At 41.5% G+C, this 27,851-nt stretch overlaps 1 protein-coding gene across 1 annotated transcript in view; it reads right to left on the reverse strand.

Annotated features, from left to right (window-relative positions):
* MMRN1 (multimerin 1) overlaps window positions 1-22,848 on the reverse strand; it is a 49,414-nt gene extending 26,566 nt beyond the window's left edge. The window contains exons 1-3 of the mRNA XM_075709688.1: window positions 22,322-22,848; window positions 5,990-6,109; window positions 3,620-3,726 (exon numbers count right to left, since the gene is read on the reverse strand). Of these exons, the coding sequence (XP_075565803.1) occupies window positions 3,620-3,726; window positions 5,990-6,109; window positions 22,322-22,848 (754 nt within the window). The remainder of the gene's footprint in view (window positions 1-3,619; window positions 3,727-5,989; window positions 6,110-22,321) is intronic.
* Window positions 22,849-27,851: the final 5,003 nt, after the last annotated feature.

Raw genomic sequence — 27,851 nt, forward strand, 5'->3', positions numbered from 1 at the left:
AGAATTCAGTGCTAACAATGGCTATGGCATTGTCAGCAAGTCTGAGAACCAGCTGTTTGCTCTAACCCACAGCCAGGGCAGATGGAAATGAATTCATATACATCAAGTCACCTCAGCCTCACTCCATAGCAAAGCTGAGTTCGAACACAGCATGTTCTATATTTGAAGATGCATCTTCCAGTCCTTGAAATCATTTCTGACACATAATATAATGTTCAGGGACCACATGTGCATGAGCAAACTGGGATTTCTTCCCCTCAGACATTACTACATGAACTTTTTTTTCTCCAGCTTATGGATGAAAAGTTAAAATAAAGCTGTGTTCAGTAAGAATGACATGTCATGAACTTTGCAACTCAGAACTTACAAGCCCTTTCATTTTAGCAGTTTTACTCCAGTTAAGCATTTGATATTCCCAAATCAAAATAATAATGTTTTATTTGTTAAATTGTCCATATTGCACTGTTTCATGAGACTTGTAAGAAATTATGTCTACATTTTTCCCTTCTTAAAAAGTTCCTTGTAAAATTGCATTGACCATGCTGGACTAGGATCCATGTCTTATACAATTTGGTCCTGTGTTGCCACATAGGAGGTAAAGTTAGAAACAGTGATCTGAACAGGTCTCTTCCCAGAGGCTCTTCTGTCTCACTCACTACTACATTACCTTGAGAAGCATCTGTAACCAAGCAGTTACAATGAGGCTACCAAATATGGTTTACAGATGTCTAGTAATAACTATCAGATGGTGACAAGTGTTTCCTCCTGCCTGGACTATCAGACTGAAATACTTATGTATGATTTCACTTGGTTTGAGAGAGAAGCTAAACCAGAAGGTGTTTTGAATTAGCATTTGCTACAAGCAACCCACACCACACTAATGGCGCCTTCCCAGGATCTAAAACATATTGTCAGAATACCCCAGTTCCCTTGGCACAGAAACCCTTCAATAACAGTTCTGTTGTTGAGCAGATCAAGTGCAGAGAGGCCAAGCGGAGGGCTCAGCCACTCTGGAGAGCCGCAGTCAGAGCTTACATTGTCTCTCTTGCCGGTCACAAGCGGTGTTCCCCAGGGCTCTGTTTTGGGGCCAGCCTTGTTTAATATCTTTATCAATGATCTGGATGAGGGGATTGAGTGCACCCTCAGCAAGTTTGCAGATGACACTAAGCTGGGTGGGAGTGTCGATCTGCTCGAGGGTAGGATGGCCCTGAAGAGGGATCTGGACAGGCTGGACCGATGGGCTGAGGCCAACTGTATGAGGCTCAACAAGGCCAAGTACCGGGTCCTGCACTTGGGTCACAACAACCCCATGCAATGCTACAGGCTTGGGGAAGAGTGGCTGGGAAGCTGTCTGGCCGAAAAGGACCTGGGGGTGTTGGTTGACAGCTGGCTGAACATGAGCCAGTAGTGTGCCCAAGTGGCCAAGAAGGCCAACAGCATCCTGGCTTGTGTCAGGAATAGTGTGGCCAGCAGGAGCAGGGAGGTGATTTTTCCCCTGTACTTGGCCCTGGTGAGGCTGCACCTGGAATACTGTGTCCAGTTTTGGGCCCCTCAATACAAGAAAGACATTGAGGTGCTGGAGCGTGTTCAGAGAAGGGCAACGAAGCTGGTGAAGGGTCTGGAGCACAGGCCTTCTGAGGAGCGGCTGAGGGAACTGGGGTTGTTTAGCCTGGAGAAGAGGAGGCTGAGGGGAGACCTTATCGCTCTCTACAACTACCTGAAAGGAGGTTGTAGTGAGGTGGGTGTTGGTCTCTTCTCCCAAGTACTTAGCGATAGGACAAGAGGAAATGGGCTCAAGTTGTGCCAGGGGAGGTTTAGGTTGGATATTAGGAAAAATTTTTTCACAGACAGGGTAGTCAAGCATTGGAACAGGCTGCCCAGAGAAGTGGTGGAGTCACCATCCCTGGAAGCATTCAAAAAATGGGTAGATGTAGCACTTTGGGACATGGTTTAGTCTAGTCTACCCTTAACTGGTTTAGTGTGGACTTGGTAATGTTAGGTTAACGGTTGGACTGGATGGTCTTAAAGGTCTTTTCCAACCTAAACGATTCTATGATTCTATTCCATGATTCTCCCCCTGCCATTGTAGAAACAGAGTGCCTGAAGACAAGGCTACTGGGCTCCCAACTGTTCAAGTTCATTAGCTGATGTCCCTTTGTGGGAATTGAATAATACAGGCAGGGTTTGTGCTGGTGGTCTGCTCCTCATGGGAGGCAGGATTCCCGAAGCGGGGAAGAACATAACACCTTTCATCCCAATCTCTTTAAGCACTTCTACAAGCATTAATTAATTAAATATCCCAGTGCCCCTGTGAGATAAGTGTCATCTCAATTTTCTAGAAGGGTAAACTTGGGTATGCAGATTATAAGTGGCTTGCCCAAGTTATTCAGCAAGCCAGAAGAGGTTTGAAAATAGATCCCAGGAGATGTAATTTCAAACCTGCTCCTGTAACACTTGACAATATTTTCCTTTATTCTTATTTTTACACAGATGCCACTACAAATTGAGTTATACAGCTTTTTTCCTGGTCAATGCTTCCCTGTTGTTTTGATGCCATTTCAATGTTATCAACTGTAGCCTCCCCCTTCAATAAGCATTTTTTAATCTCTTTTTGCTAATGTTTGCATTTTTCAAAAGCAAACCTTTAAAACATCTGATCCATGCTCACTGGACAGCCTTGCTGACTGTGTCCCACATTAATATCTGACTCCATGCTCACCTGCACAGAAGAGAATTCTGTGCCTGCTGAGATTCTGGCTCTTCAGCATTGAAATTTCCCTCCTGGATGTGAATAACAGTGATTTCTCTTCATTCCTCTACATTAATTTTTAATCATAGCCTCTGCTTTACCACTGCTGATTGAATTCCCTACCACATCTAATGGCCTTTCTTGTAATATTCATTCCTTTAAAATATGTATGCTGATGCCGTATCTTATTTTTCAAGGGCTGCTTGTTTAAGGCCAGCAGCAAAGAAATAGCTATTATACAGATGTTAAACTACAGTATGTTGCCATATGTTTGATCGCCAGGGCAGAGGTAAAACACTGTTCTGTCAAAAAAGGGCATAGTTATACACAGATCATGTGTAATACCTAGTGAAATTCAGTCACTGTTGAAATGAACAACAAAAGTCCTACTCAGTTCAGAGGGAAACAAAGCTGATACATTATTTTATCATGTCTAAAATATATTCTTAGAGCCTGAAACCGAAAATCAAGGGAGTCACAGTGCTGTAGATAAATTGTACAATAAATACTCAATAGAGGACCTGGATTTAATATCCCCAGCACTGCAGTACTCAATAACTAAAAGGTCAAAAGTAGAGACACACTGAATGCAAACTTCATACTTTAGCAAAATGGAATAAGGCTGAAGATTTTATGAGTTTTATTTAGAGTGGAAGAGAGGAAAGGACATTCTGCTTAGCTATTCTGGAAATTCATATGCAGGGAAGCATCAACATCCCAAAGCATTTTAGTTTACTGTGCATTTTTCCTGGTTTTAAATTAACAGGAAGGACTGTATTGATTTTCAGCAGAGCTGTTTGCTTGCAAATCAGATGACATTGTTTTCTTTTGTTGGAGTTAATAGTTTCAAATCTTTACTACTCTACTCACCTTTGGGTTGGCAGTTTTGCCCACTGTACCCAGGACAGCACTTCCACTCCAGCGATGTTACTATTTTATGTTTGATTCTGTAGGCTTGGTGTGTTATTGCCTGGGACCTGCCAAGTAAGAAGATTTTAAACCTGTTTTAGGTGACCAAACAGGAGTTGTAGGATACCTGTATAATTACATTATGTTATCTTGCCTGTCAAATGTATCCTTTCATTAACTGATTGAAACTGAAAGTGAAGCCTAACTAGGGTTTGGTGTTTCAACAGCAATCACAGTTTTAATATTGCAGCTTTCAGGTCATCTGCATGGATTTTAAAGGAACCTGACTGATGCCTGTTTAGTGCTGCCAGACTTCTTCTCTGAATATCTTATTTAGGAGTCAAATACTGCTAACTTTTATGGAAGATATTACAATTAGTATCTATTAACTGGACAGAGTGAGCCAAAAACACAATTGTGAAACACTGTTTTCTTTGAAATCGGTGAAAAAAGCATTCACAATGAATTTATGCCACATCAGTTCACATTTAGTGCACACTGGAAGCCTTCCATTCTGATTATTTTAAACAAGATTATACCAATGTTAATCTGATAAAGCGTGAAAATTTCCACTCTGGAAGTCAATGTAAGGAGGGTATGGCTATGTAATTATGATGCCTCAGTTATTACTGTTACAGTATGTAACTGCAGAGGCAGCAGCAATTTTGTTTCTGCGTTCCAACATATTCTGCATGTCCTAGCTACCCCATCACTTCTTTTAGCTTTCTTAACTTCAGAGAAGTCAGTTTAGAATCAACATGAGGCAGTAGGGCATACAGAAGAAACCAACTATAGCTAGTCTAGTTGCCTCTTTTAATATGTTAAACACAAAGTTTGAATAAAAAGAATATCACACAGGTCTGCTAGCTGCTAAGCACTAATTTGAAGAACACCTCAAATCTCAGAAAACACAATGATAGAATGGTTACAGAACTGTTTTGGGGACACAATCCCTATCTAAGTCACTCCAGAAAGGGGGACAAATTTGAAGTCTGTCAGACCAAAAACTATCCTCCCAATAAATTAAAAAATGCCACCTTGTTTTACACTGTAGTTAATCTTGTCACCCCTTCACAAGGGTTGTAATATTATATATATTAAAATTCATGGCAGCTGACAGGAGCTTTGCATATGTCCCCAAACAGCTTTGCCTCTGAGAAATGCGTTTTTCATCAGCAAGAACTCAATAAACATTAAGGTGAACTGAAATCAAGAAAGTTTTCAGTTATTTTGCTGTATGGTTGGTCTTACTTTATGATAAAACTAGCTTATTCTGCATTAGCATAATCCATTCCTGAATGCACTCATAAAAATGAAGTGCCCATGAAAGGAATTAATCAGGAATAGCTATTTCAAAAATAACTCTCCATGTAGACAAGCCTCAGAAATGTATATAGTAGAGACTTGTTTACAGGAGTAGCACAAGGAGCTAATTTTCCTATAAAAAAGAAATCAGTTATTGTGAATCTTCTAGACTGAATTAGGAAAAAAAAAAAAGGCAACATTTCAACCACAGGGTCCATTCCACAGATTTGCAATACAATCGACTATATTTCAGAGTCACCAGATCCTAAGGGTACTCTATTCCCAGTTTCAACTCAAAGATTTAAGCATGTTCTGCCATACCACCTAGAGGACAATTCTCAGAACAGTCAAACTGGCTTGCAAGAGGCTTTTGAAATTTTTCAAGGGAAAGATATGTTACAACCTCTGTTTTGTTGGTGCTTTTTCAGTTTGCCATTTTCCAGGCCCATGCATTAAACCCCAGTTTCATTTACTACTGATATCTAATGTTTGGAGAATACAGTGAGGCACCCAAAGCACAAAGGACAATCTGAATATGTTTAACAGAGTCATTATTTACAAGTTGTATCCAGGCCAATTACTTTTCTAGGTTCACTGCCTGACCAAAGCTGTGCCAGAAATAAGCACCCAGCAGAGAGAGAATAACAAAAATATTGATGCCTCTTAGGGGAAGCCTTTTGATCCAACAAAGCACAAGCCTGGAAAACTGCACAGAAAGGATTTTCTTCCCCACATGTGCTTTAAAGCTTTGTACATGTGCACCTTTCCTTGCAGTACTCCGGAAAAGGGGAGCAGGCAGTGGGCTTACTTGAAGGCTTTGAACTGATCAGAGGGTGCCAGAGTGAAGGCATGCCAAGTCATGAGCTTTTACACTTGCTATAGGGACATGTTAAGATGAGACCTGGAAACTTGCTAATCTGCTCCCTCCTGTTTTCATTTTCATTTCTAAAATCATGGTTGTATTAATTATGCAGCTGCTGATAATTAAAGTACTTGCAAGTACTCTTTCTTCCTAGTTCTACACACCTCTGAGCACAGGATGCAAGATGCCAAGTGCAAGGCTTCGCTCTGCCTGATGAGAAGGTTTCCAGGTTGTCCACTACCACTGTAGGTAAGAGTCTGGTATGAACATAAGCACACCAGTTCCTGTAAGAGACAGAAGGTAAATATAATTAAAAGTACAAATAACATTTTCCACAATATGATGATATATGATACTTAAAGGGGAAAGTTAAACCCATAATTTAGGGATAGGACTAAGTTATGAAAATTAAGTTTGGCTTCTCTCAGACTGCCAGTGTAGTCTTGGGCAATTACTTAGTCTTTGTGCTTCAGCTACCCATTAACAACAAAGAAAACAGACAATCATTTCTCCATCTCTACATATATTTATATTGCAAATCTAGATTTTTCTTTGTAAAAGCTTGTGGAGCACCAAGTACAAAGAAGTTCTTCTAGACTGCAGTAATGACAGGTCTTAAAATACACCTATATTTCAGATTATAGAAACTGTTTATCCAGAATTCAAAGGATTCTTTAGTAAGGTTTTTAACCACCCATATCTTTCACTTTAGAGATTTCTACTCTTCCTTCCTTCCCCCAGCAATATTGTAAGTACACATAGACTGTGTTTTGCAGTGCACTTTTGAGGTCAAAGCCTTACACAGCAATAATGTGCCATAGCTCCATGCTTGCCTGTGCCACTGGCTACCCACTCAGAGAAGGAAGTCACATATGAAATGATCAAACTCTTGATCAGCACAGTACAGGATGTAGGAGCTGGTGAGTTCAAGGCCAGGTTTGGGTTTTTTTAAAAAAGGATTCTAAGGAGGTTGCAAGAAACCACAAACTGTTAAATCAGATTTTGAAACCAGGTGACTTGGTAAAAACTACAGTAGAGAACAGAATTAAATAGAAATTATAAACTGAATAATCGGTCAGGACAGGTTTGTACAGGGAAATCATGCCTTCAGAAATCTATTGGCATTCTTTGAACCAGGAGCTGGTAGACAAAGGGGTGATTTTCAGAGGCTTTTGGCGAGGTCACTCACCAAAAGCTATTAGAGGAGGAAAAAAATGAGTCTGTCATAGTAAGAGGACAGGCCCTGTTATAGATTAATAAGGTATTAAATCAGAGAGGTGAAAGACTAGTTAGCTTTCTCAAGAAACAGTTTATCAGCAGAATCCCACATGAATCTGTAATACAGGGGTGAAAAGAAAGATACAAATAGAAGATGAAGAGCAGGAGGGATGGGAAGACATGGCATTCATTATTCAGTCGGTCTTGTTATGACAAAGAGGCATCAAAACAAAATAGGTTTAAACTTAAAGAAAAAAAAAGGGTCAGGATGTTGTTTCCACAAACATAGACTGTGCCAGATTTGGAAGTTTGGGAAGCCAAAATAGATTTTAAAAAGCAGTTAAATGATTTCATGAAAGAACATGCCATTAGAGTGTTGTTGGTTTGGGTTTTTTTTAAACATATAGTTGTAGCTATAATCTCTGTCTCAGGAAGGTCCCTAGCTGCAGGCATCCTGAAGAACATATTATTGCATTTCTGCCAGTGGAACAAATGCCTTTTTGGTCTAGTAGTGATTTCCCCCCCACCCCCCCTCTAAGTACAGCCTTTCTGAGGGTCATACATTATTCCCTTGTCCATGCTGAAACATATTTCTTTTTTGGCTTGGCAAGTTAGTGACAAGATACTGTTTCGGTTGTAGGGCTGGTGAACTTGCAAGTACTTCCATACCAATATTTATGTAGAGAACTTCAAGTTAATCTTCCTGGGTGATGTTTTGCTGCTAACCTTTGCTTCCGGTTGTGGTAGTTCTATTAGTATTTCATAACCCAGTAAGGAAACATACCTTTATCCCTGAAATCAGTATCTTGCTAAGGGCTCCTTACAGTGGAAATCAAAATACAATTAAGACCAGATTAGTTCGATTTACTTAAGTGGCATTAGTACAGATTTACACTGCTTCAAACAAGAACAATGGCACAAAACACAAAATAGTATCAGCGTCTATCCTTAAGTGATTGCTTTTGTCTACTGAGATCCTACCAGTGCGCTCACATTAAATTCAGTAGTGCTTTATTTGGAAAATGACTCCCAAGAAAACAGCAGGATAAGCTAGGAAGTAAGATGCTAAGTAAGGCCTGACTGAACCTCTCAGTATTTCTGCTGCCATTATTGTGGTACTCCTTCACAAAACACATATTGTTTAATTGATGAATAATGCTTCATATAAAATGGGTTTTTACTGAGTCTCTTTGATGTGATTTTGCTCACTCACTCTCCACTTCCTTGAGAGTTTTCATTAGGATAATATTTCTTTTTAATTGGTTATGAAAAGGCTGTGCTTTTGTTTGATGCTTCCTTTATGTTTTGTCTCCTTCAGCTGTAGCCTTTTGTCTGTGTATTTAAATTAGAGGCTCCATAAATAAATACTTGCTAAAAATTAAACACAGCTCTCAAGCATAAGCTTAAAGATTAGGTACTCTTCTCACTGCCCCTGTGGAAGCCAGGAGCAACTCTATGCAAGTTTGAGACATATAAAATTGACAGAATCAGAAGGAGACTGCAGTCATCTGGATTTTGCAGAGAGAGCATGAAGTTACTCACACCACCCCTCTGGTTGGGGCACATGGGTCCTTCACAGTTTCCTGTATCAACAGAGACTAGCAGTAGCAACTAAATCATAATGATATTTGCAGCTAAACATTGCCAACAGTTAGCCAGAGAGAGAGCTTGGAGCTCCATCCCTTCCAGCACACCTCTGCAGTAGCAAGGGAGGATGAGCATCCCCTCTTGCCAAGTGTTCAGTAGGAGCAGGACATGGTAGGTCATTTAGCTCCCTTACAAGCATGACCAGGAAGACAGCTCTTCCATGGGGCTTCCTTACCATCAGGGAGCACCAAAAGCAGGGTTTCTCCCTAACAGAAGGTGAGCCAGGAAGGGAGGGGGAACCACACAAGCTAGGCACTGACCTCACCAGTAGCATGCAATTCTGCAGCACCAGAGACAGGCAAGCAGCAGCAGGGTAATAGGAACAGATCAATTAGCAGCCCAGCAAGTATCAGGCAGAGGCTAGGTAACAAATCACATCCAAGAGGACTGCTAGAGGCAAGCACCTTTATGAGGAGAACACGCTCCAGCCTGGGTTTAAATGGAGCCCCTTGCCTGTGAGTGTGGGTAGAGGTTTCAGGTGGGGCTGCCTAGGGCCATTAGGGCTTGTTAGCTTGCCCAGGGCACTACCACTGAGCTCCTTTCTCACTACAGACATGAGGTCTCTTCCATTTCACAGCTGTAGTCAGGGTTCTGCATATTCATACCTAAGATTGAAAACCATATTTTTCTCTGAAGTGTCGCACAGAGATTAAAAAAAAAACCAACCTCAGCATATGAATGGGATACCAAACATTTCTTAACAGATGCAGAAAGTGATACTGGGCCAGACTGACAGTGGTCTATTCAGGTGGAGCTCTGACTAAGCATGGTGATTTGTTTATGATTTAAACTTGGTGTAGAGAATGTAAAAATTTAAATTCCTGAAAAACTCTCAGCAATTAACTGATGACATATAAAGTCTGATCGTAAGACCTCTGAAGTGATAACACAACCTCAAGCAGTTATGCAGTACCACACCTCTGTTACTGTTGCAAGTTATCTGTCTGGAGAGTGAGGAACTGAGAGCTAATGCCTTGGGCAGCCGGGTGCTGAGCTTCCCACCTCTGCAAATCAAGAGCCCAAAGACAGGAGTCAGATTTTAAAATCTGGGCTACAATGAGCCAATGGTGAGGTTAGGCCTTGAGCCTGTGGCTCCCCAGCCTGTGCTCTACCCTGACATGCAGACCTGACAGCTCACCAGAGAAAGGAGTTAAGCAGAAGACATATAGTGGTCTTCTCAGTGCTGACATTTTCTGCAGTGCGTATGATTGGAGTATAATTGTTGGTAATTGGATTCCATTTTACATCTGAGCAAATGTGATCAGTGAAAAGATAAAACAATGAAAACAGACATAAAAAGCAGTTGTAAAATATGTGAAAGTCCTGGAATGCAGAGAGTTCACTTAAAAAAAAAATCTACTTTTTAAAATTCATGATGTAAATCCACTAATTATCATTACTATTGAGCGTGGCTAACTTCAAAGTAACAGCTATTGGAACTTGCCCATTTGGAGATGACCTCCAAAGGAAAACATGGTACAATACATCCCAAATGTATCAGTTAAGCACTGCTCTTGGTTTTTAAAAGTAGTCTGAACTCAGTCTCTGGTATCCACCAAAAATTTAACTCAACTTGAGCAGATTGTTTCTATTTAAAACATTTAATTCATTCTTAAGATACATGAGTGCAATGTCTGAGGCTGTGGTTCTCACATGGCCCAGCAATCTTTGATCAGGCTAAATTGGAGGAAATATTCACAGCAAAAGAGTCCCTGGTGTGACTCATAATTAGGTTTATGCTACCAATGAAATAAGCTCATTAAGAGATGTTAAGTATGTAAATATAATTTTGAAATCAAATTGTCTGAAAAAATGTATATTTGGAAATAAAAGATGAAGCATGGCGGAAGAACTATGACAGGTTGTGTTAATGCAAAGGCAGAACAGAAGAAAACTGATTTGCATAACAGGACTTTAAACCTGAAAATCCTCTTTACCCTCCATGGAATAATAAATTCCAGATCAGCAACACAGGCTTCTAACATGCAGATTTTGTTGAGAGCTGCAGGATCCTGGCGTTTCTTTTGCATTGAGCCTGGTTTCAATCAGGAAAGCTGTATTTAAAAACAAAACAAAATCCTCACAACATACAATAGAAATCTAGCCTGGAGAAAGTAGTGCGAGCCCTGACTGGCATAAAGCCCACGTGACAGGTTTCGCCCTCCTCTTGCACGTATTGGCCAGGAAAACTCACTGTTAGCAAAGTGTGGGAGACTACCTCTGAGTTCTCAGGCCTTTGAAATAGCCTCTTTGCTTGTGATATTTGCATCAGTATTTCCAGCTCAAATCAAAGTACTGCTACCCCAACACTGCACCAAGTGCGGTTTGACCGTATCTGAGAAGTAGGGCATAGTACAAAGAGCAGCATTTGGTTCTTTTGCAACCAATAAGCATGTCTACACTGCAGCCTTGGCAGGCCCGAGTCCTCTGGGTTTTACAGCCACGGTGAGCTGGAAGTCCTGAGTAGCTAATGGGCTGTGGAGCCTGTCTGTGCGGCTGGAGCAGAGCAAAGCACCTACAACCAGCAGGGCATTACTGGGGCCCCGATGGTGCCTTTAAGCCTGTCTTTAGCTTTTGGGATCCTACATGTCCCATACAGCTTATTCAGACCTTGCGTTTATACCCTCTCAGAAAAGTTTTCTTCTCTTCTGCTTAAACCAGTCCTGTTTCTTTTTCCACAGAGAAAACATTCCCATGAAGCATTTCTTCATTTCCACAATTCACCTGAAAATAGAAAGGATGCAGCCTGGAGATAACTGTGAAAGAGAAGTAGTTTTGGGGCAATTGTAAGCAAGGACTGCCTGCACTGTGTCCGCGGCAAGAAGCCCAATGCCCAGTCTACATGAGTATGTACCAATCATACAGGCGTTTCCCTCAGCTGGAAAAAAGCTTATGTCTTGAGAGTGTAAGACAGATTACTGTAGTGTTGCGCTGTGTTCAGCTGACTCACCCTCAGCGATTTACATCAACCTCATGATGTGAAGGTATATATACAGTGTGAATTGCTGGGCAACCCCTTGCAACTTCAAAGGGATGTGGTGCGCAGCAAAAAGCAACTTCCCCACCTGCGTAATGAAACCGCGTGGCCTGAGACGCACAGCTGGGAGACGAATAGTAGGTAATGTCTCAGCAGCAGTTACCTACTTATTCTCGTTTAAGCTTTTATAAGCAGCAAACACAGTTTCTTAATTTACTGTGCAGATTTCTGAAGCTGGGCTTGACCTTATATGCTGAAAAATACCCCACTTGCTTGGAAGCAGCTGTACAAGGACGTGCGCTTACGGGCACCCCTGGCGCCTGATTTGGGGGACACGCGGCCTGACAACACTCAGGAGCCCTTAAACTCAGCCTGGCTTCCCTGGCGCGTGGCCAGCACTCTTAAAAATTGGCAATTAGCAGAGCTTATGCTCTGCTTTACCGCCTCTTGGTAAAGCAGAGCATAAGCACCTCACACCACTGCCTGGGTGCCAGCCCGGGTGCCCCGCCTGGGCCGCCCGTCCGGCGAAGCGGCGGGAGGCTCACCCCGCGGCGGGCTGCCACCACCGTGCGGGAGCCACCGCCATCTGCCCGCTGCTGCTGCTGCCGCCGGCAAGCCGGTGCCTGGCTGAGGCACCCCGCCGCCCTTCAAGCGCAGCCGGATACCGGCTCTGCGGTGGGGCAGCGCCGGGCGCCTGAAGGGCGGTGAGGGCGGCGCGGTGAGGGCGGCGCTGCCGGGCGCGGCCGGCAGATGGCGGCCGTTGCCCGGCGTTGCCCGCAGAGGCGGGAAGCTGCCGCTGGCCGTTGAGGCGGCGGGCGGCTGCCCGCCCCCGCCACCCCCCGACGCCTGCTGAGGGGGCCGCGCCGGGCGGGTGGTGCTGGGCGTGTAAACTGGGGTACGGCCCGGTGCCGAGCTTCGTCGCTTCGAGCGGCCCACCCGGCACCGACGGTCAGGGAGAGCCCCGCCGCCTTCTGCTGAGCTCCCGGGGGATGATGAGGGAGAGCAGAGGGCCTGCAGGGAGGAGGGCACCAAAAGAAGAAAATCAGTCTGTTTAACGCCAGAGAAGGAGCGCTGCCACTGCTTGCTAGTGAAGTTGTCCGGTCTATGACAGGATTGCTCCGAGTACATTCGCAATCAGAGGAAATGTTTAACTTCAGCAGGCTTTGAACCAGTCCTCTTGACACTGCGATACCCGATGGTGCTGAAAAGCGAAGCACAGTTTACACTAACGTTGAAAAAATTATAATTTCCTTAGGGTGAGAGGGTGAGTGGAAGTTTACGAGACTTCATTTGCACTGTAAACTGTTCTTTGAGTACATCGCCAAGAAAAAATCCCAAACAAACCCTCACAGAAACTGCCAGCCACAGAGTATCAGGTACACCTATACACGGTTGCTTTACTTGCTTGTAAGCACAGATCCTTGTAAGTGATCCTAAAGCCACCCAACAGGAACACCGGTGGCAGCTGGGCTACAAAGGGTATAGATTTTGCTCTGCCCCTTTCATATTATATCTGAAAATGAGTTATTTGTATCTGTAAGTAAATTAGATTACCTGGCTTTTAATAGAAATGCTATTGAAGCAGCGCAGCTGAACATCACTGAATCATGAAAATGAGATTATTGTGCTGCTGAAGGAATACAAAAGGACTCAGCGCCTGAGCCGCTCCTGAAGTCCGTGCACAGCTTGGTGGTTCTGCCTCATTCAGATTGTATGCAGTTTACTGGTATTTCACAGAATAGTATGCGAAATACTAATCTCAATTCTATACCCGTTTTCATTTTATATTGTCCTTTACACCTCAGCGAAGGGGATGTAGAAAGATGCTACAGGTATCGGGAGCTGGCAGATGCCTTGCGAGGTAGGCTGAGGGGTACGGGGCTTGTTCAGGCTGGGCAAGGGAGGCCTCTGAGGGCACCCAACAGCAGCCTCCCAGCCCCTACAGGGAGGCTACTTAGAAGCTGGATCTAGGCCCTTCCCAGCAGTACATGGCAGGAGGACAAGAGGCAACAGGCCCAAATTGAAACACGGGAGGTTGAGACTTGCAGCTTGCTCCCCATGAGGACACCCAGGCAGGGCCCAGAGAGGTTGTGCAATCACCGGCCCAGAGCCAGGAGCTCAGTACCGGACTGGATCAGGCCCTGAGCAACCTGGTCTGATCTCACACCTGGCCCTGCTGTGAGCGGGAGGTCAGACTAGAGACCTCCTGAGGCCCCTGCCAACCCGAATGATCCTATGGTTCTATCAACCTGTGACCTTTGTTCATGTATCTATCTCCTTTGGGTGATATGATTGTTCTTCTGAATACAGTAGGTCAAGTGCATTCATATATAAAAACATATAATGACATGGTGTGGAAGAAATACATTTTTTATATTTCTTTTTTTAATCTAGGATCTTTCCCAGTCCAAAAGACTTTCATACAAAGATCAGAGTACAGACCCTGAATCTAGGCTGCATAAAAGTACATGGCTGTGATAATACTCAGTTTGCTTTAAACATCCTGCCAAGTTTGGGTGAGGAGAGATAATCTTGACTGACATAATGGAAACACTCAGATTATAAGGATAGCAAGAACCCTGACAGGGTTTTCTTTACTGTTGCATAGGAGGTTAGGTTTTCGTTTCAGCACCTTGGAACTCCACTAGGTGACTACAGAGACCTGTCACCTTTTTGATACTAGTGGTAAATTCTGTACCTTTATATGAACATCAGGCATCTTTTGAAATTGTAGGATCTAGTTCAAACAGAAATTATAAACCTGAATCAAAATTGTTTAATATTTTTAGATTCACTGCTTGCTTCCTTTGTTCTGAAATGTATGAATCTACTAATTGCAGCTGCAATAAAAATTTGGTATTCACTGGGGAATGATCATAAACAAATCAAATTGGGAAATCTGTTTTACGTGCTGATTGGAATGGAAAACCTGGGCAGCCTCTGAAAAGTGCATTTGATATGCAATACAATATAGTATGTGATTGTAAAATATGTTTTAGGATATGTTTTTAAGCCTGAGAAACAGCTGACTTGTTGACACTGAAGTATCAGGTGGGGGGAGTCATAACATCACTTTAATGGTTTTTTTCAGGATTCAGGGTCCTGACATTTTGTCCTGCCTGTTACAAAACACAAATTCTACACTCACCATTCATTTCCTTTTTTTGTATGTACAGTGCTGAAGCCTTGGACTGTGAATAGCCTCTTTGTCTCATCCAAGTTTTTATTTACTGTTGTGACCAGTTGTGTGTCCTACCTTGTGCTGCAAAAATTAATTCACAGTTTCCACTTATCTAGTGCTTTGCTGATCTATTTTAGCATTTCAAAAGTTGTCTTGTCATGAACCAGATCAACTCTTTTAGAGCTTATCTGCCTCTCTGTGTTCAGACCCCTTCAAACTTTCCCCAAGATAGAATTTAGACTTTTGAGAAGATATCCACTAATCTGCTTTGAGAATCATTCAGTAAAACACATTTGGAAACCCAGACAAACTGGTCTTTAAAAGGGTCTTAATTCTGCATTTTTCCCTCTGGAATATAAATTTCTTTTTCATCATCTAATTGACCCAGAGTACAAAATTAATTAAGCTAGTTCTGGTCTAGTTTACCATCACTGCTTCTCAGATGACCTTCAGTGATACTGGTTTTCACTGGTTTGTTAGTCCTTTTCTAATCTACAGAAAAGGAGGTTGTGGTATGTCAGTAAAGGCTTCTCCACTTTGAGAAATACTGAAAAAAATAAAAAAAGCCTTTATAAGGGACAAAATGAAAGTATTAAAAAAGAAGATCCATCCCAATTCCAGGGGTGAATGTTGTTCTTTAATCTGTTTATAGTGTTGGTTTGGAAAGCTTCTCTTTTCTTATTTAGCATCATTAAATGGTTAAATGCCTTGCCAGTTGTTTTGTACCTGATTTGCCACTTACTCATGCACAGCTGTATATTCATGCTGTCACTGATTGATTTCTTAGAGGGCTCTTGAACACAAAGGATCTGAGCTGAAGTCCATGAAATTCAAGGTGATTTTTTTTCCCGGGCTTTTTCTCATGACCTGTGGTGTTACTTACCAGGAGTGTAATACAGAATAGATGTGTATGGATTTGGCAGAAAAAATGTCTTTTGAAGCACTTGCATTGTCTAACTGGCAACACAGTAATGCTTTTGGAAAACATATGGGGACACCTTGCTGCTGTTCTTTTCCTTTCCATGTCTATTCTAGGAATTAGTGTCAGTTTTCTAAAATACTGGTTATATTCAGATTTGTAAGAATGCATATTTTCTGTGCAGACTTGAGCAGATGTTTCTGGTGTACCTTAAATGAAATGCTGCAAAGAGTTGAATGTTTGCAGTGGCTGGGAGGTAAATCCTAACACTTTGTCCAGTTTGTTACGGTAATCCTCATCTATGCAGTGGGGTAAAGAGACATTAGTAGGGATGGAAAACAGTCTGTTCCTAATCCTTGCTGTTCCCATGGCAGATGAAACAAAGAGCAAGCGCAAAGATATGCATGAGCATTAATGTAGTAGTTAGTCTAATGAGATGAATGGAAACCTTTATTATATTCATTAAAAAAATTCCGAACTCATCTGTGTAGTAGCGCCTTATCTGAATCCGATCACAGAAAAACTAAATAACCAGACTCTGAGTAGGCTAAGAGAAAGAGATGCTGGGGCTTTTTGTCTTTAATAAGTACATTGCGAGTGTCTCAAAAGCAGCCTAGGTGGAGATGTGATTTTTTTTCCCCAGTGCTATATTTCCTGTGCTACTGAAAACACTGTCATGACTCTGACAGCCGTCATTGCTGAAAGGCTGTCTCAGAAAACCAGAACTTCAGATTTTGTTATTTCCTGAATTTTTGTCTAGTTTTCTGAAATTATTTTATGACCGACAGTTCAGAATCATATGGACTTGTGTTTACATTTCTTCTCTCCCTGAAAGACAAAAACTGCAGGGTCTCTCTGGGAGGTAGTGCAAGCTGAGTACATGATCTCCCGCAATGGTTCCTTCCCACCCAGGTACTGGAACCGCTTGAAAGGTGACCACCACAATGGAGCAAATGGACCCTGTAATTCATTCTGTGCATGGGACACCAGCAGTGGAAAAGATTTCCTCAATGCATGGGGTATAATAGCACTGATACAAACAAAAACTCTATGAATCGCATGGACCTGGTGCAGCTCTTGCCCTATGCCAGCACTGCTGTACAGTGTGCAGTGGTACCTAACCTGTACGGTGTGGTAAGGTGTTTTGCTACTTCACACCAGCAGTCTCGGTCATCAAACTGTTTTACTTCCGTGCTCAGCAGAAGACAGCACTAATCTCTAAATACTTGCATTAAAATTCTCTTTGGACAGTTACATTTTCTTGGTACCACGCCACATGCATCATTATGGAACTGCATAATTATGTCCTTTGCCCCATTTATTCTGTGGATGAAATAGCAATAAAGTAGTGAATTCCAGCACTTGGGTGAATGATTTGCTTTGGTCTTTAGGACTGGAATGGGAGTAACACTGCGTCCAGCATGTGTAGGAAAATTAGATTGTGGGCTTACAGCCAAGCGTCAGAAGTACATTCAGAATGCTGCTGGAGAAGAGGGGCTCATTGCAAAGGTCTTCTGCATGGCTGGAATACAACGTTGTGAGGGCAAAGCAAGCACTCCTTGTCAAACGTCCTCTGACACTTAGCCACCAAGGCAACCTAAGTACCAGTGTAAGAGGTTCCTTCTTCCAGGTTGTAGTGAATATACCTAGTGAGGCAGAAACCTAAGCCATGCGTGACTTTATTTATTGTAAATGCACAGTGAGGCAAAATCTTAAGAAATCGATTCAAGAGTTGTTCTCTCTGCTCCATTAAAAAGTTACATGATCAAAAGAGACTGTGAACCTTGCATTAAGCAGGCAGTTAAATCAGGTTTCTACGTGTCTTGTGTATCTAACCATCTGCTGAGCTTAACCATTTGTTTTAATTTGTCAGTACACTAGAAACTCTACCAAGCTGATACAGGCAAAAGCAATTTCTGGGGAGAAATGCAGAGGTCTGGTCATAAGAATGAAATATTTCAGCACTGCTACCACATGTGATAGCTAAGCAAATCTGTCCCTGGTACTGACTTTATTAAACCCTTCTGTGGTTAGCAATAAAATACTGTCACCTCACCACTACCCAAGGTAATGGCAGGGGAAGTCTATGAAGACCCTCAGTGGATTAATGATAATTGGAAAATGTGTAATATACACATACTAAGAGAAAAGAGTAATGCAGAACCATCCAACAATGTGGAGGTAGTGTGGTTAATTTATAGCCTGAATGAATGTCTCATATTCAGGAGCTGCCTTGAATAGTAATTAATAAAATTGGGTTCAGAATGGAAGGATGAGTGTGCTAGTCTCAGGACTCGGCCTCAGACTTGCTCCATAGGACCACTATTATTTAGCCTGCTTTATACACTGAGATACTGCAATTCTCTCTCTCCATGGGCTAAAAAAGATGTTATCTCACATGAACTCAATTGAAAAGAATGTATCATCAATTTTCTTCTTTGACACCAAGTTGGTGCTCACATTTAATGTCATTGAACTTTGGAAAAACTCTCTCTGCTGCTGAAGCACAGCTCTAGTTTTCCAGCATTCCATTCATTGATATGGATAGTATGAAAATTTGAAGATAGGTAGAAAATTTTTAAAAATGCATTTTTTTTTTTTTTTGTAGAGACATAAGACTTACATTTCAGAGCTTAAGTCAAGCTTCATACTAGGAGGGAAGAAAGTAATTTTCCTTCAGCTCAGGCCATTCCAGATGTGTTTCCTGTGAAGTTTCCTTACCCTTCTGAAAGCTTGGATGCAGGTCCTCCCAGAATGGGGGATACCTCACCAGAGAAACCACTCGTCTGAAATGGTTTGAGAGCAGGTAGCTACAGAATCTATAAATTATGTCCTCCTGTACTTATTCTAAGGTTAGCTATAAAATTGTTCCACGTCACTGCAGAAGAACAGGATTTCATTGCGTTTTCATTCCAGTGAAGAGTAAGGAAGAGTTTAGTGGGTTTAGAGATAAGGATATGCCCAAAATATTAGCACTTAAAATACCACATCAGTATGTGATATAGAGGGGCTGAAAGCCAACTTTGCTTTATTAACAGCAGAATCTTGAATCTGCAGCCTTTAGCCCTACTGACTACATTCCTCATCAGGAGGAGGAGTGCTGCAACTGCCTGTTGCAGTACAACTCTGCTGTCAGAAGTTCTGCCAGAACCTGAAAAACCAACGTGAGATGAGTTTTTAAAATAAAGTCATGGTCTTTGGCAAATACGGTTCTGTTTCAGTGGGAAAAAAATATGAATTTATTCTGACAGTTCTAATAGCACATTTCTTTCAATAAAATGAAACGGAAACTTGTCAGGATCCTGATGGCACTTGTGGGTCTTATTCACCCCGACCAGCCTGACCTGGGGTCTCCACCCATATGCCCTGCCCAAGGGCTCAGGAGCCCCAGTAAAATTCAGCCCAGGGCTACAGTGCGCCAATCCTGGCCTGCAAGCTGACATCCTAGCCTAAATTGGACCTTGCCCCATCACTGTGGACTTGCCCAGTGATCACTGGGCTGTGTCTCATGCTGGTCACCATCACCAGGCCTGATCCTGACTCGCTGATATGCCTTCCCAGCTTGATCTTGGCACTGCAGTATCACCACAGCTGCGCCTGGCTATTGGAGCTCTGGGGTGATGCTAGCTGCCATATCTGGTTGTGTCCTGCCTGACACACTAGGTGGTTATCAGAAATATTCTTCAGGTACAGACTTTGAAAATCCATGAAATATTTCCAAATCATGCTCTTCTGACATTTGAACAGGAATTTTGCAAAAATAGAATGAACCAGAAGAACTGTTTTCTAATCTAGTTCTAGTATGGATGTGAAATGTGTAGATAATATTGTCTTCAGATAAGCCAGGGTAGAGGTAGCAGGGAATTATCTTTGTAATTAAGCCTGTAAGGCTCATGACCTCCTTCAGAAAGGGGTATTTGGGTAAATGAGCTTGTATAATGGGCACATATTGTACCTTGCGGGTAATATGACGGCCCTGGAGACTCTCCAGCAAAGTATATGTATTGTTATTTCTTAAATTATAGACATATTAAAAAACAAATGCTCATTCTTCTTTTGTTTTCCTCCCTCTTGTCTCTCACTGACCTCTCTCTATTGTTACTTCTCTATGGAGCCTCTTAACATCAGCATCTCTGCACATATGTTAGCACAATGAGTTGCCATAAAGGATTAGAGTCATGCAGTTCCTACAAGGTCACTCAAAAAATTCAGGTTGGAATACAGACTATAACCAAAGAGTCGCTTTAATTCACAGTAAAACCAAAAAGCAAATTGTGCTTCCAAATTTCCTCAGAGGTAGTACACTTGAAACAATGAAATCTGCTGTTGATTCATTCATGCTGTGCTCAGGCATTAAATGAGTAAAGCTCAAAGCAAGCTGTATGTCTTTATTGGAAGCTTTACAGCATCTCTGTCACTTTATTTACAATAAAGATGCAACTTCTTCAAAAAAAGAAAACGTATGCTAGACATGGATAACACCTGCACATAATAAATGAAAATGCTTGTGTTCTTATGCATAGTTTCTCAGCAGTTGCTTTCCGAGTGTTTCACAGCAGTGATCAGTAACATTGAGCACACTAGACCTGGCATTTTTTCATGACTTTACTGAAAAAAAATTAGTCACAAGTGACTTTATTATTCATTCAGGTCTAATTCATAGGGAAAGGGAGATAGAATAGTGAAGTGACTTGCTTAAGTCACAGCCCACGTCAGTGGCAAAACTGGAAGAAAATCTCAAAACACCTTGGCTGATTGTAAAAACACTTGTAGGAAGACAAGGCTTGTAACACAAGAATCTTAATGTGAAAAGGATCAAGCCACACCTTGGAACTGTAGACATTTGCTAGACAGAGGCTATGTAGCCCAGCAGTTTGAGAAAGACAGTGGGGATTCAGAATTCTGTTTTATGTTGGGGTTTCATGCTGCTACACATTCCTGTAACTTTGATATGTAATCCTAGCTTTATCACTAACTTGTTCAATGGACTCAAAAAAAAAAAAAAAACAAAAAACCTTTATGCATGTTGCACAGCAGGTTACTCCTCGACCACTCATGAAATAAGGTGCTAGGCAATACAAGATTTGCTTATTTTGCCTCTCCACAGTTGCAACCACATCCCATTATGATAAATAAAATATGAGACCTTGTTCACCAGAGACTAATTTTTTGCTTTCTATATTTATATCTTATGTAAAAGGTAGAAACAATACCTGCCAATTCACAGAGTTTTTCTGAAGATTAATTTCACTGGAATACCATTCTTGGAAAAAAAGCTGAGAAAGCTAAAGACTCTAAGGTTAGCATATGTTAAGACCTATTTTAATGGAGATGCAGTTATCAACTCCCATGTGTACAGAGAACCCATTTAACTCAGGTTAACTCAGACACTCTGCCAAACACCATAGTGAGGTGTTGTAACAGACGACATTTGCAACGGAAGAAGTATGCGAGGAAAACTATCTGGGAAACAGCTCCTTACTGGGGTTTCTCTTCCAAGCAGAGGCAAAGGACTCCTTTCCTTTGGGTCTTTGTGCATTATTTCACTTATGCATGATCCAAAACATGCTCAGGTCAATGGGAATCTTTTCGTCAACTTGAAGGAACATTAACTCTCAACCACAGATAGCAAGATAATTGTAGGAGTATTTCTAAGGGGTGATTTATTTTCTTTTGTGTGAATTTAAGCAAAAGAATTTTTCCTCCTTTTGGATGCTAACATTTAGGCAAGTACTATCAAAACAAGAAATCTATACTCTGAAAACCCACTCTCCATAAATACTATGGAAAACAACCAATCTTTTGCATCGTCCATTTTCCACCAGTGTCTGAATATATATCAGCAATTAAGTGAACCTTGCAATATCTCCAAAGTCAGTATTAACATGCCTGTTGAGAACTGAAGACATTGTGGTACAAAGAAAATAACTGAGTGTTCCAGGGCTATAATACTAGATAGTACAATTTGATATACTCTGTTATGTATAGCTCTTATGTATTAAGTTACGCAGTTCTGAATGCACATTCCCCTGCAATGCCGCTTTCCATAACTTTTTATTACAGAATAAGGTGTTTCAAATTGTCAGATATCGCTGCATTTTGCACACTTAATTGCTTGTATTTTCAGTTTAGTGGAGAAGTTTACAAACACGATCATTTTTAATAGATTCCAAATGAAAAACATGCATTTGCAATTTCTTTTACCCACAAGAAAAGAAAGAAAAAAACAACAAAAGTTTACTGTGCCTAAAACAGGGAGGCATCTATTGTAGTCCTTTCCTACCTATATGTGATAATGACTTTCCTGTTGGTTTTGAGATAACTACCCTGAGGAATAAGATACTGCAGCATTTACTGTGTTGTAAATGTATGGTTTTGAAGGAGTAAATACTGCAAGTTTGGTCCCTTGCTTCTTTTAGATGGTCTTCTTTAAGCTTAGAAAACTATTATACTCAAATTACTAGAACTTTTGCCAATTATTTCACTGGGAACAGGAAAATAACCATTCCTAAGAAGTACATAGGAGACAAGAAAAAATATGTAACTTTCCTTACTTTCCCCTGGTAGTTTTAAAGCCGGGTGCTTTGGAGTTGGCATCCTGCTGCGTGCTGGTGATACCAGTGCTGTGGGATGACTGCTTGAGAGATCTGTTCCCTTTAGCTGTATCCTGGCTCATCGTGACTGCTTGCTGGAGAGAGACCTCTCTACCATTGCTCTGTAGAGATGTCCCTTTGCTGCTAGATGAGCTTCCCATCTTATCTTTGTCAGAGTCACCATCACTGTGTCCATCTGACTGGCCTGCAGGGGTAGAGGTTGTAGGATTGGAGGTTTCCTTCAGTGCTTTCATTCCCAGAGTCTTGCCTGAAGATGCAAAAGGAGGTCCCTGTGAGGTACTCACTTCAGCAGCTTGGATCTCAGAATGGGGTGACCCGACAATTGTGGTTGGAGATGGAGTCAAGTTTGAGTGACTTGTCCAGGTTTCACCACCTTGGCCTGTGGTCCAGAGCTTTCCTGGAGTACTAAATCCAGTGCTGCCTCTCTGTAAGTGCCATAGGAGCAGCAGGAAGATTATCTCCTTCATTCTGCTGGTTTGTAAATGCTACAAGTTATCTCACAAGCAAGAAATCCTCTAGCTTCTCCCTTGTCCTGAGCTGCTGCTCATACAGTGAGCCTACCCAGAGGATGCCCTGACAGGCTTTATTTTTGCAGAAAGGAAACAGGTTTTGGTGCTTCAAAACTGACTGAGGAAGCCTGGTTTCCTGTTTCTGTGGATTCCGCTGCAACCTGTGACCCCTTGGAGAGCGGGAGCCTGGCAGCTTTTGTGGGAGGAAAAAAGAAGTTTCTGCAGAAGGCACAGGATAAAGATTAATGGCACAATAGAAATGTGGAAAAATATGTACTGTGAAGTAATCCTGAGGGATAAAACCTGAAATTATTTGGTAATTTTCCTTTCACATGTACGTGTACAGAGAACACAAGTGACTTGTCACATGTGCCCTTTGGATGATTCGTACTTGTAACCTTGTTATTGAAAAAAGAGTTGGCAAAACTGGTGTGCTACATAAAGCTGAAAGTTTGCTTTTCTTTTCATTTGAATGTTTAAGCACACTGCTGCCAAAAGTGGGGAGATGATAAGGAAGAGGTTCACACTGTATTCATCATTGTACCACAAGCATTCTAATGTAATCATTTACCTGTGGGTCATTGGCTGTTTATGCCGCATCCTACTTCTATAGTTCGTACAACAATGTGTATGAACTATTTCTGCAGCATTGCCCATAGGTGTCTGGTGTCATTTCAGATTCTCTAGGGTACGAGAAACACCTGCGTGGGCCTGGCAGAGGTGGGATATGATCTATGGGAGATGTGCCCTTCTGGAGCAGGATACTTGGCATTTCAGATGGTGTTAAAAGCTTACATAGGGGCAACTGAATCCTATCCTAGATCCCCATTGACTGTAACTGGAGTTTAAACACCTAGTTCTCATGCAGATCTATATTTATGGACCTCTAAATCCGTACCTCTAAATCTGCTACCTGAATCCCACCCTTAGACGGACTGAAAGGAATATCCTGAATCATTGAGTCTGTTCCTTTCCTCTTATGGCATACTTTTACAGTTAATTAATTACAATTAATATTATTCTAAAACAATATTAATTGCAGCCTAAACATAATATTGGTAACTTTAGGTGCAGAAAAGACCTAGGGAGATGGATATTGACTGTAAAGAGTAAAGATAATTTTTTACACCAGGAGGGTAGATGAACACTGGAGCAGGTTACCCAGAGAAGTTGTGGGATCTTCATGCCTGGAGATATTCAGAACTCAACTAGACAAGACCCTGAGCAATGTGATCTAAGCCCTGCTTTGAGTTGGGTTTTGGACCAGATGACCTTTGGATATCCTTTCTAATCTATATTACTCTATGAAATTCTGCTTAGTAGCTGCAAGGTTGAACATTGCAGTCAGGGAAAAGAAGGAATCTTTCCTCCTCTACTGCCATTCTCCAGCACTCTGAGACTAAGGAGAGTTAGTTTCTTGTTGAAGGAAAAGAAAGGGGAAAGGTAATTGCTGAAGAGATTGCATAGAGGTATGTAACATGAAATTTTAAAGCAGGGACAAAGCAGTAACAGAATAGACTTGTCAGGAACCAAGTAGATCTGAGAGGGTATTGTCAACCTGTTCAAAAACCCTCCAGCCACTGGCACAAGTGCTGCACTAAGGACTATGGACAATGCATCCATGAAAGCAACCTTACACACCTGGAAATAGGACAGCATCTCCTGGGCATGATTCATATTATTTGAGGATCGCCTTTTCTCAAAAACAGAAGCAAAATCCCCATTCTGTGGAAGTCTGATGATTAACAATGACACCATGAAAAAGCTGGTAAATGACTTGCAGTTCTTCTCAGGAGATAATTTCCAAAAAAAAAAACCCCTAAAACCCCCAAAAACCCAACCCGTGGAGGATAAACCACGAGCTCTTACTGCAGTCAAGTAAATCTCTGTGATGACTGTTTCTGTTTTGAAAGATTTGGATAATACTCCCTTGCTTTCCAGGTGATAGTCTGGCATTTTAGGTGTACTAAAGGGTTGGGTTTTCCATTTGCTATGATTTTATTTTTCTGTTTTATTGTCTTGGTAACGTGTAGGTTTCTACTTGCAAGCAAAACAGATGCGATTTTGTGATACAACATGTTAGAAAAGAAATGCAGTTGTGCTCCCTTTTGGAGACTTTATTTCCCCTCTCTTTTTCTTATTCATAGTGAAAATCTGTAAATGCCCTTTGAATGTAGGCCACAGGAGACAGACTGATGAACAAACTCATTTAAAGGATAACATGAGCTATTCCATGTGAGTGTTTCTCTTTTTGAGCTCTATATTTGAGATTTTAAATTAATACCATTACCTGAATTAGCATTTATTATCCCCTATTTTTAGAAATCCCAAGACAAAATGAGGGGTAAATTAGTATTGACCTTATTTGCAAATTAAATGCAAGCTGGCATTACAAAGAAGAATCACAGCAACTGCATACTGTGTTTGTTTATACAGTCAGAGTGCCTACTAACAAACAAAGCTTGAATTCTGCTTTGAGTTACTGCACTGCAAGTGTTAATTCTGCCTCTAAAGTCAGGGAAGCAACTGCAGATTTCCACCAGTGCAGAGAAGAGCAGTATAGAAGAGTCTGGCTTTTAGTGGTTGATAGATTTCATTATAACAATGTTTATTTCCCTGTCTGAATACTCCAAAATGAAAATGTATTGTTAATATGATTTTATTAGTACATGTCTGGGCTGTTGATTAAAAGATAAAATTGTTTGAAGCTGTTTTTATTTAGCAAAACAATCTCGGGACTGTGGGAAACTCAGGATATCCATTTTCAGATTGCTGCATGCTGGATCTGAATCCCGAGTTCATTATAGATCGTTATTTCAGCATTAGTTCACATCCAAGTGCCGCTTGCTTCAGTGCAGATTGAACCTAGGGATAGATAAGCACTGCGATGCATTTGGTGAAACTTAGGTAGAAAATTCAAAATTATCCTGAAAACTCCCACTCAACATGCTGCTTACTCTCTTACGCATAAATCCATAGGTGCCACATTTTTTGTATTAGTTGTGTATCAGTGTTACTGAAAATCCTGCATGTTGGGCTGGCCTCATGGGCTTTTATTGTAAAATTTAAAAGTTGACCTCGGAGCAGAAGCTGGATCTCAAGTTCCCAGTCTATATTAAGTGCCCATCATGGAGTCTACACTCATGCTTGCTGTTGTACACATATTCTTTCACCCAATGAGTCTTAACTTTTATATATGTTGGCACATTCATCATGAGGGATGGAGAGTCTCTCATCTCCTATGAGAGCATAGGATGATAAAAGAAACAGTTTCCTAGGAGGTGGAAATGGAGTCTGAAGATGCAGCTGCACTCCTGGGGGGCATGTAAATCACCAGGCTACATTGCGTAAAAGAGCAGTACCCTTCTGCTCACAAAAGAGTTATCCCTGTTTGGTACTATAGAAGAAAGATTGGTACTTATTTTCAGGGTCACATCTGTGGCTCTCCAGATAAGGCAAGTACTTTACCGAAGCCTGAGTAAGCTCACCAAAGGCTGGGATTTTAGAAACACTTTTATATTTAACATCTGTTAATGGCACACACTCTGTGTGACTTCAGACAAATCCCTGCTCATCTCATTGAATAACTTGAACCATCTTCAGGGACTTTCAACTCTCCCCAAGCACTGTGAAGGGAGCATCAGGTTTGCTCTCTTCTGCAATTATCAGACTGCACAGCCACTTTGGCAGAGCTACTGTTGATTCTCCAGATTATTTAATAACTTCCATAAGCTCACCTCTGCTACACAGCCACAGTCTGTCTCACAGCTTTCTATCATCCTCACTCTTTGGGGTTTACCAGTAGTAAAGCTGTCCCCAGTCTTAGTCAGTGTAGTCCAAATCCACAGGGGCTAGGCACTATCCTAGGAACTATCCAGGCCAAGGACTGCACAGCCAGATCATCTTCTCTACCTATACTGGCAGCTACAACAGCCGTAAAATGCTGCTCAGACCATGGGCTGTATGCCTGCTTAACACCTAGTGACACAAGTGATATGGTAAAAAATGAGACTTTATGTGTGAGAAAACTGTTATTCAATAGCACTTTATTCCACTGGCATGCCTACTGCTGGGACAATTTGGCTTTCACTTACCCGAGATAACACACATTTGTATTTGAGATAATTTTTTACATTGCTTGCCCTGCCTCTTGGTACCAGCTGAGCTGGTCCAGTGAAAAAGCCACTTTGCTTCCTTCTGTCGTATACAGATGGGATAGGGCAGCACTAACGACATGAAAATAAGCACATCAGGGTCAGGAAGAAGAAATCAGTTCCATAGTCACTCTGCAATGGTGCAGGAAATTCTCATCAAGTTATATGAAGAGCTCTAATACCTCTCTATATCAGAAGACAAAGTTTCTTGTTCTTGTAAGCTCCAAAAGCATATTGAAGGCTTCTGAGCAATTTTGAATTCCCATATTTATTTTTTTTTTAAGTTAACAGCTCATATCCAATGTACATGGCTAGTTAGCATGAATTAAAAGCACACAATACAAGAGAAGCCATCATGCTCTAAGTGGCTACATTTTACTGGTTATAATTATTGTGTACTTAGACAAGAATATTTCTCCATAAAAGTCAATCCAGGAAGTTCAAATTTTACATCTAATATAAAATTCAATGAATCAATAAGATTTCTTTAGGTGTGTTTTGATCGCATAATACGGACCACTGTGTCCCTCTCAAAAAATAACTCCTTTGAATCTTACTTTGCTTAGAACAGTAGTAACAGGAAAAATCATTACTTTGTGTAGAAAGCACATCGTAGCAGAGGGATTTCCCAATGAAAGGTCAGTATGTGAAGTCTGCATGGTTACAGTATGAATTCTTAGTGGTTTTGATGACTCAGCTGCAACCTGGATCCAACTAAGGCAGAGAGTCATATTCCATCATCAGCATCACTCTTGATCAAACTAAGCAAGCAAAATACCCTACAGTATTTGAGTATGCCTTTGCTGA

The sequence above is a fragment of the Pelecanus crispus genome, chromosome 4 (assembly GCF_030463565.1).
Source record: "Pelecanus crispus isolate bPelCri1 chromosome 4, bPelCri1.pri, whole genome shotgun sequence".
In the NCBI taxonomy this organism is placed as follows: Eukaryota; Metazoa; Chordata; class Aves; order Pelecaniformes; family Pelecanidae; genus Pelecanus; species Pelecanus crispus.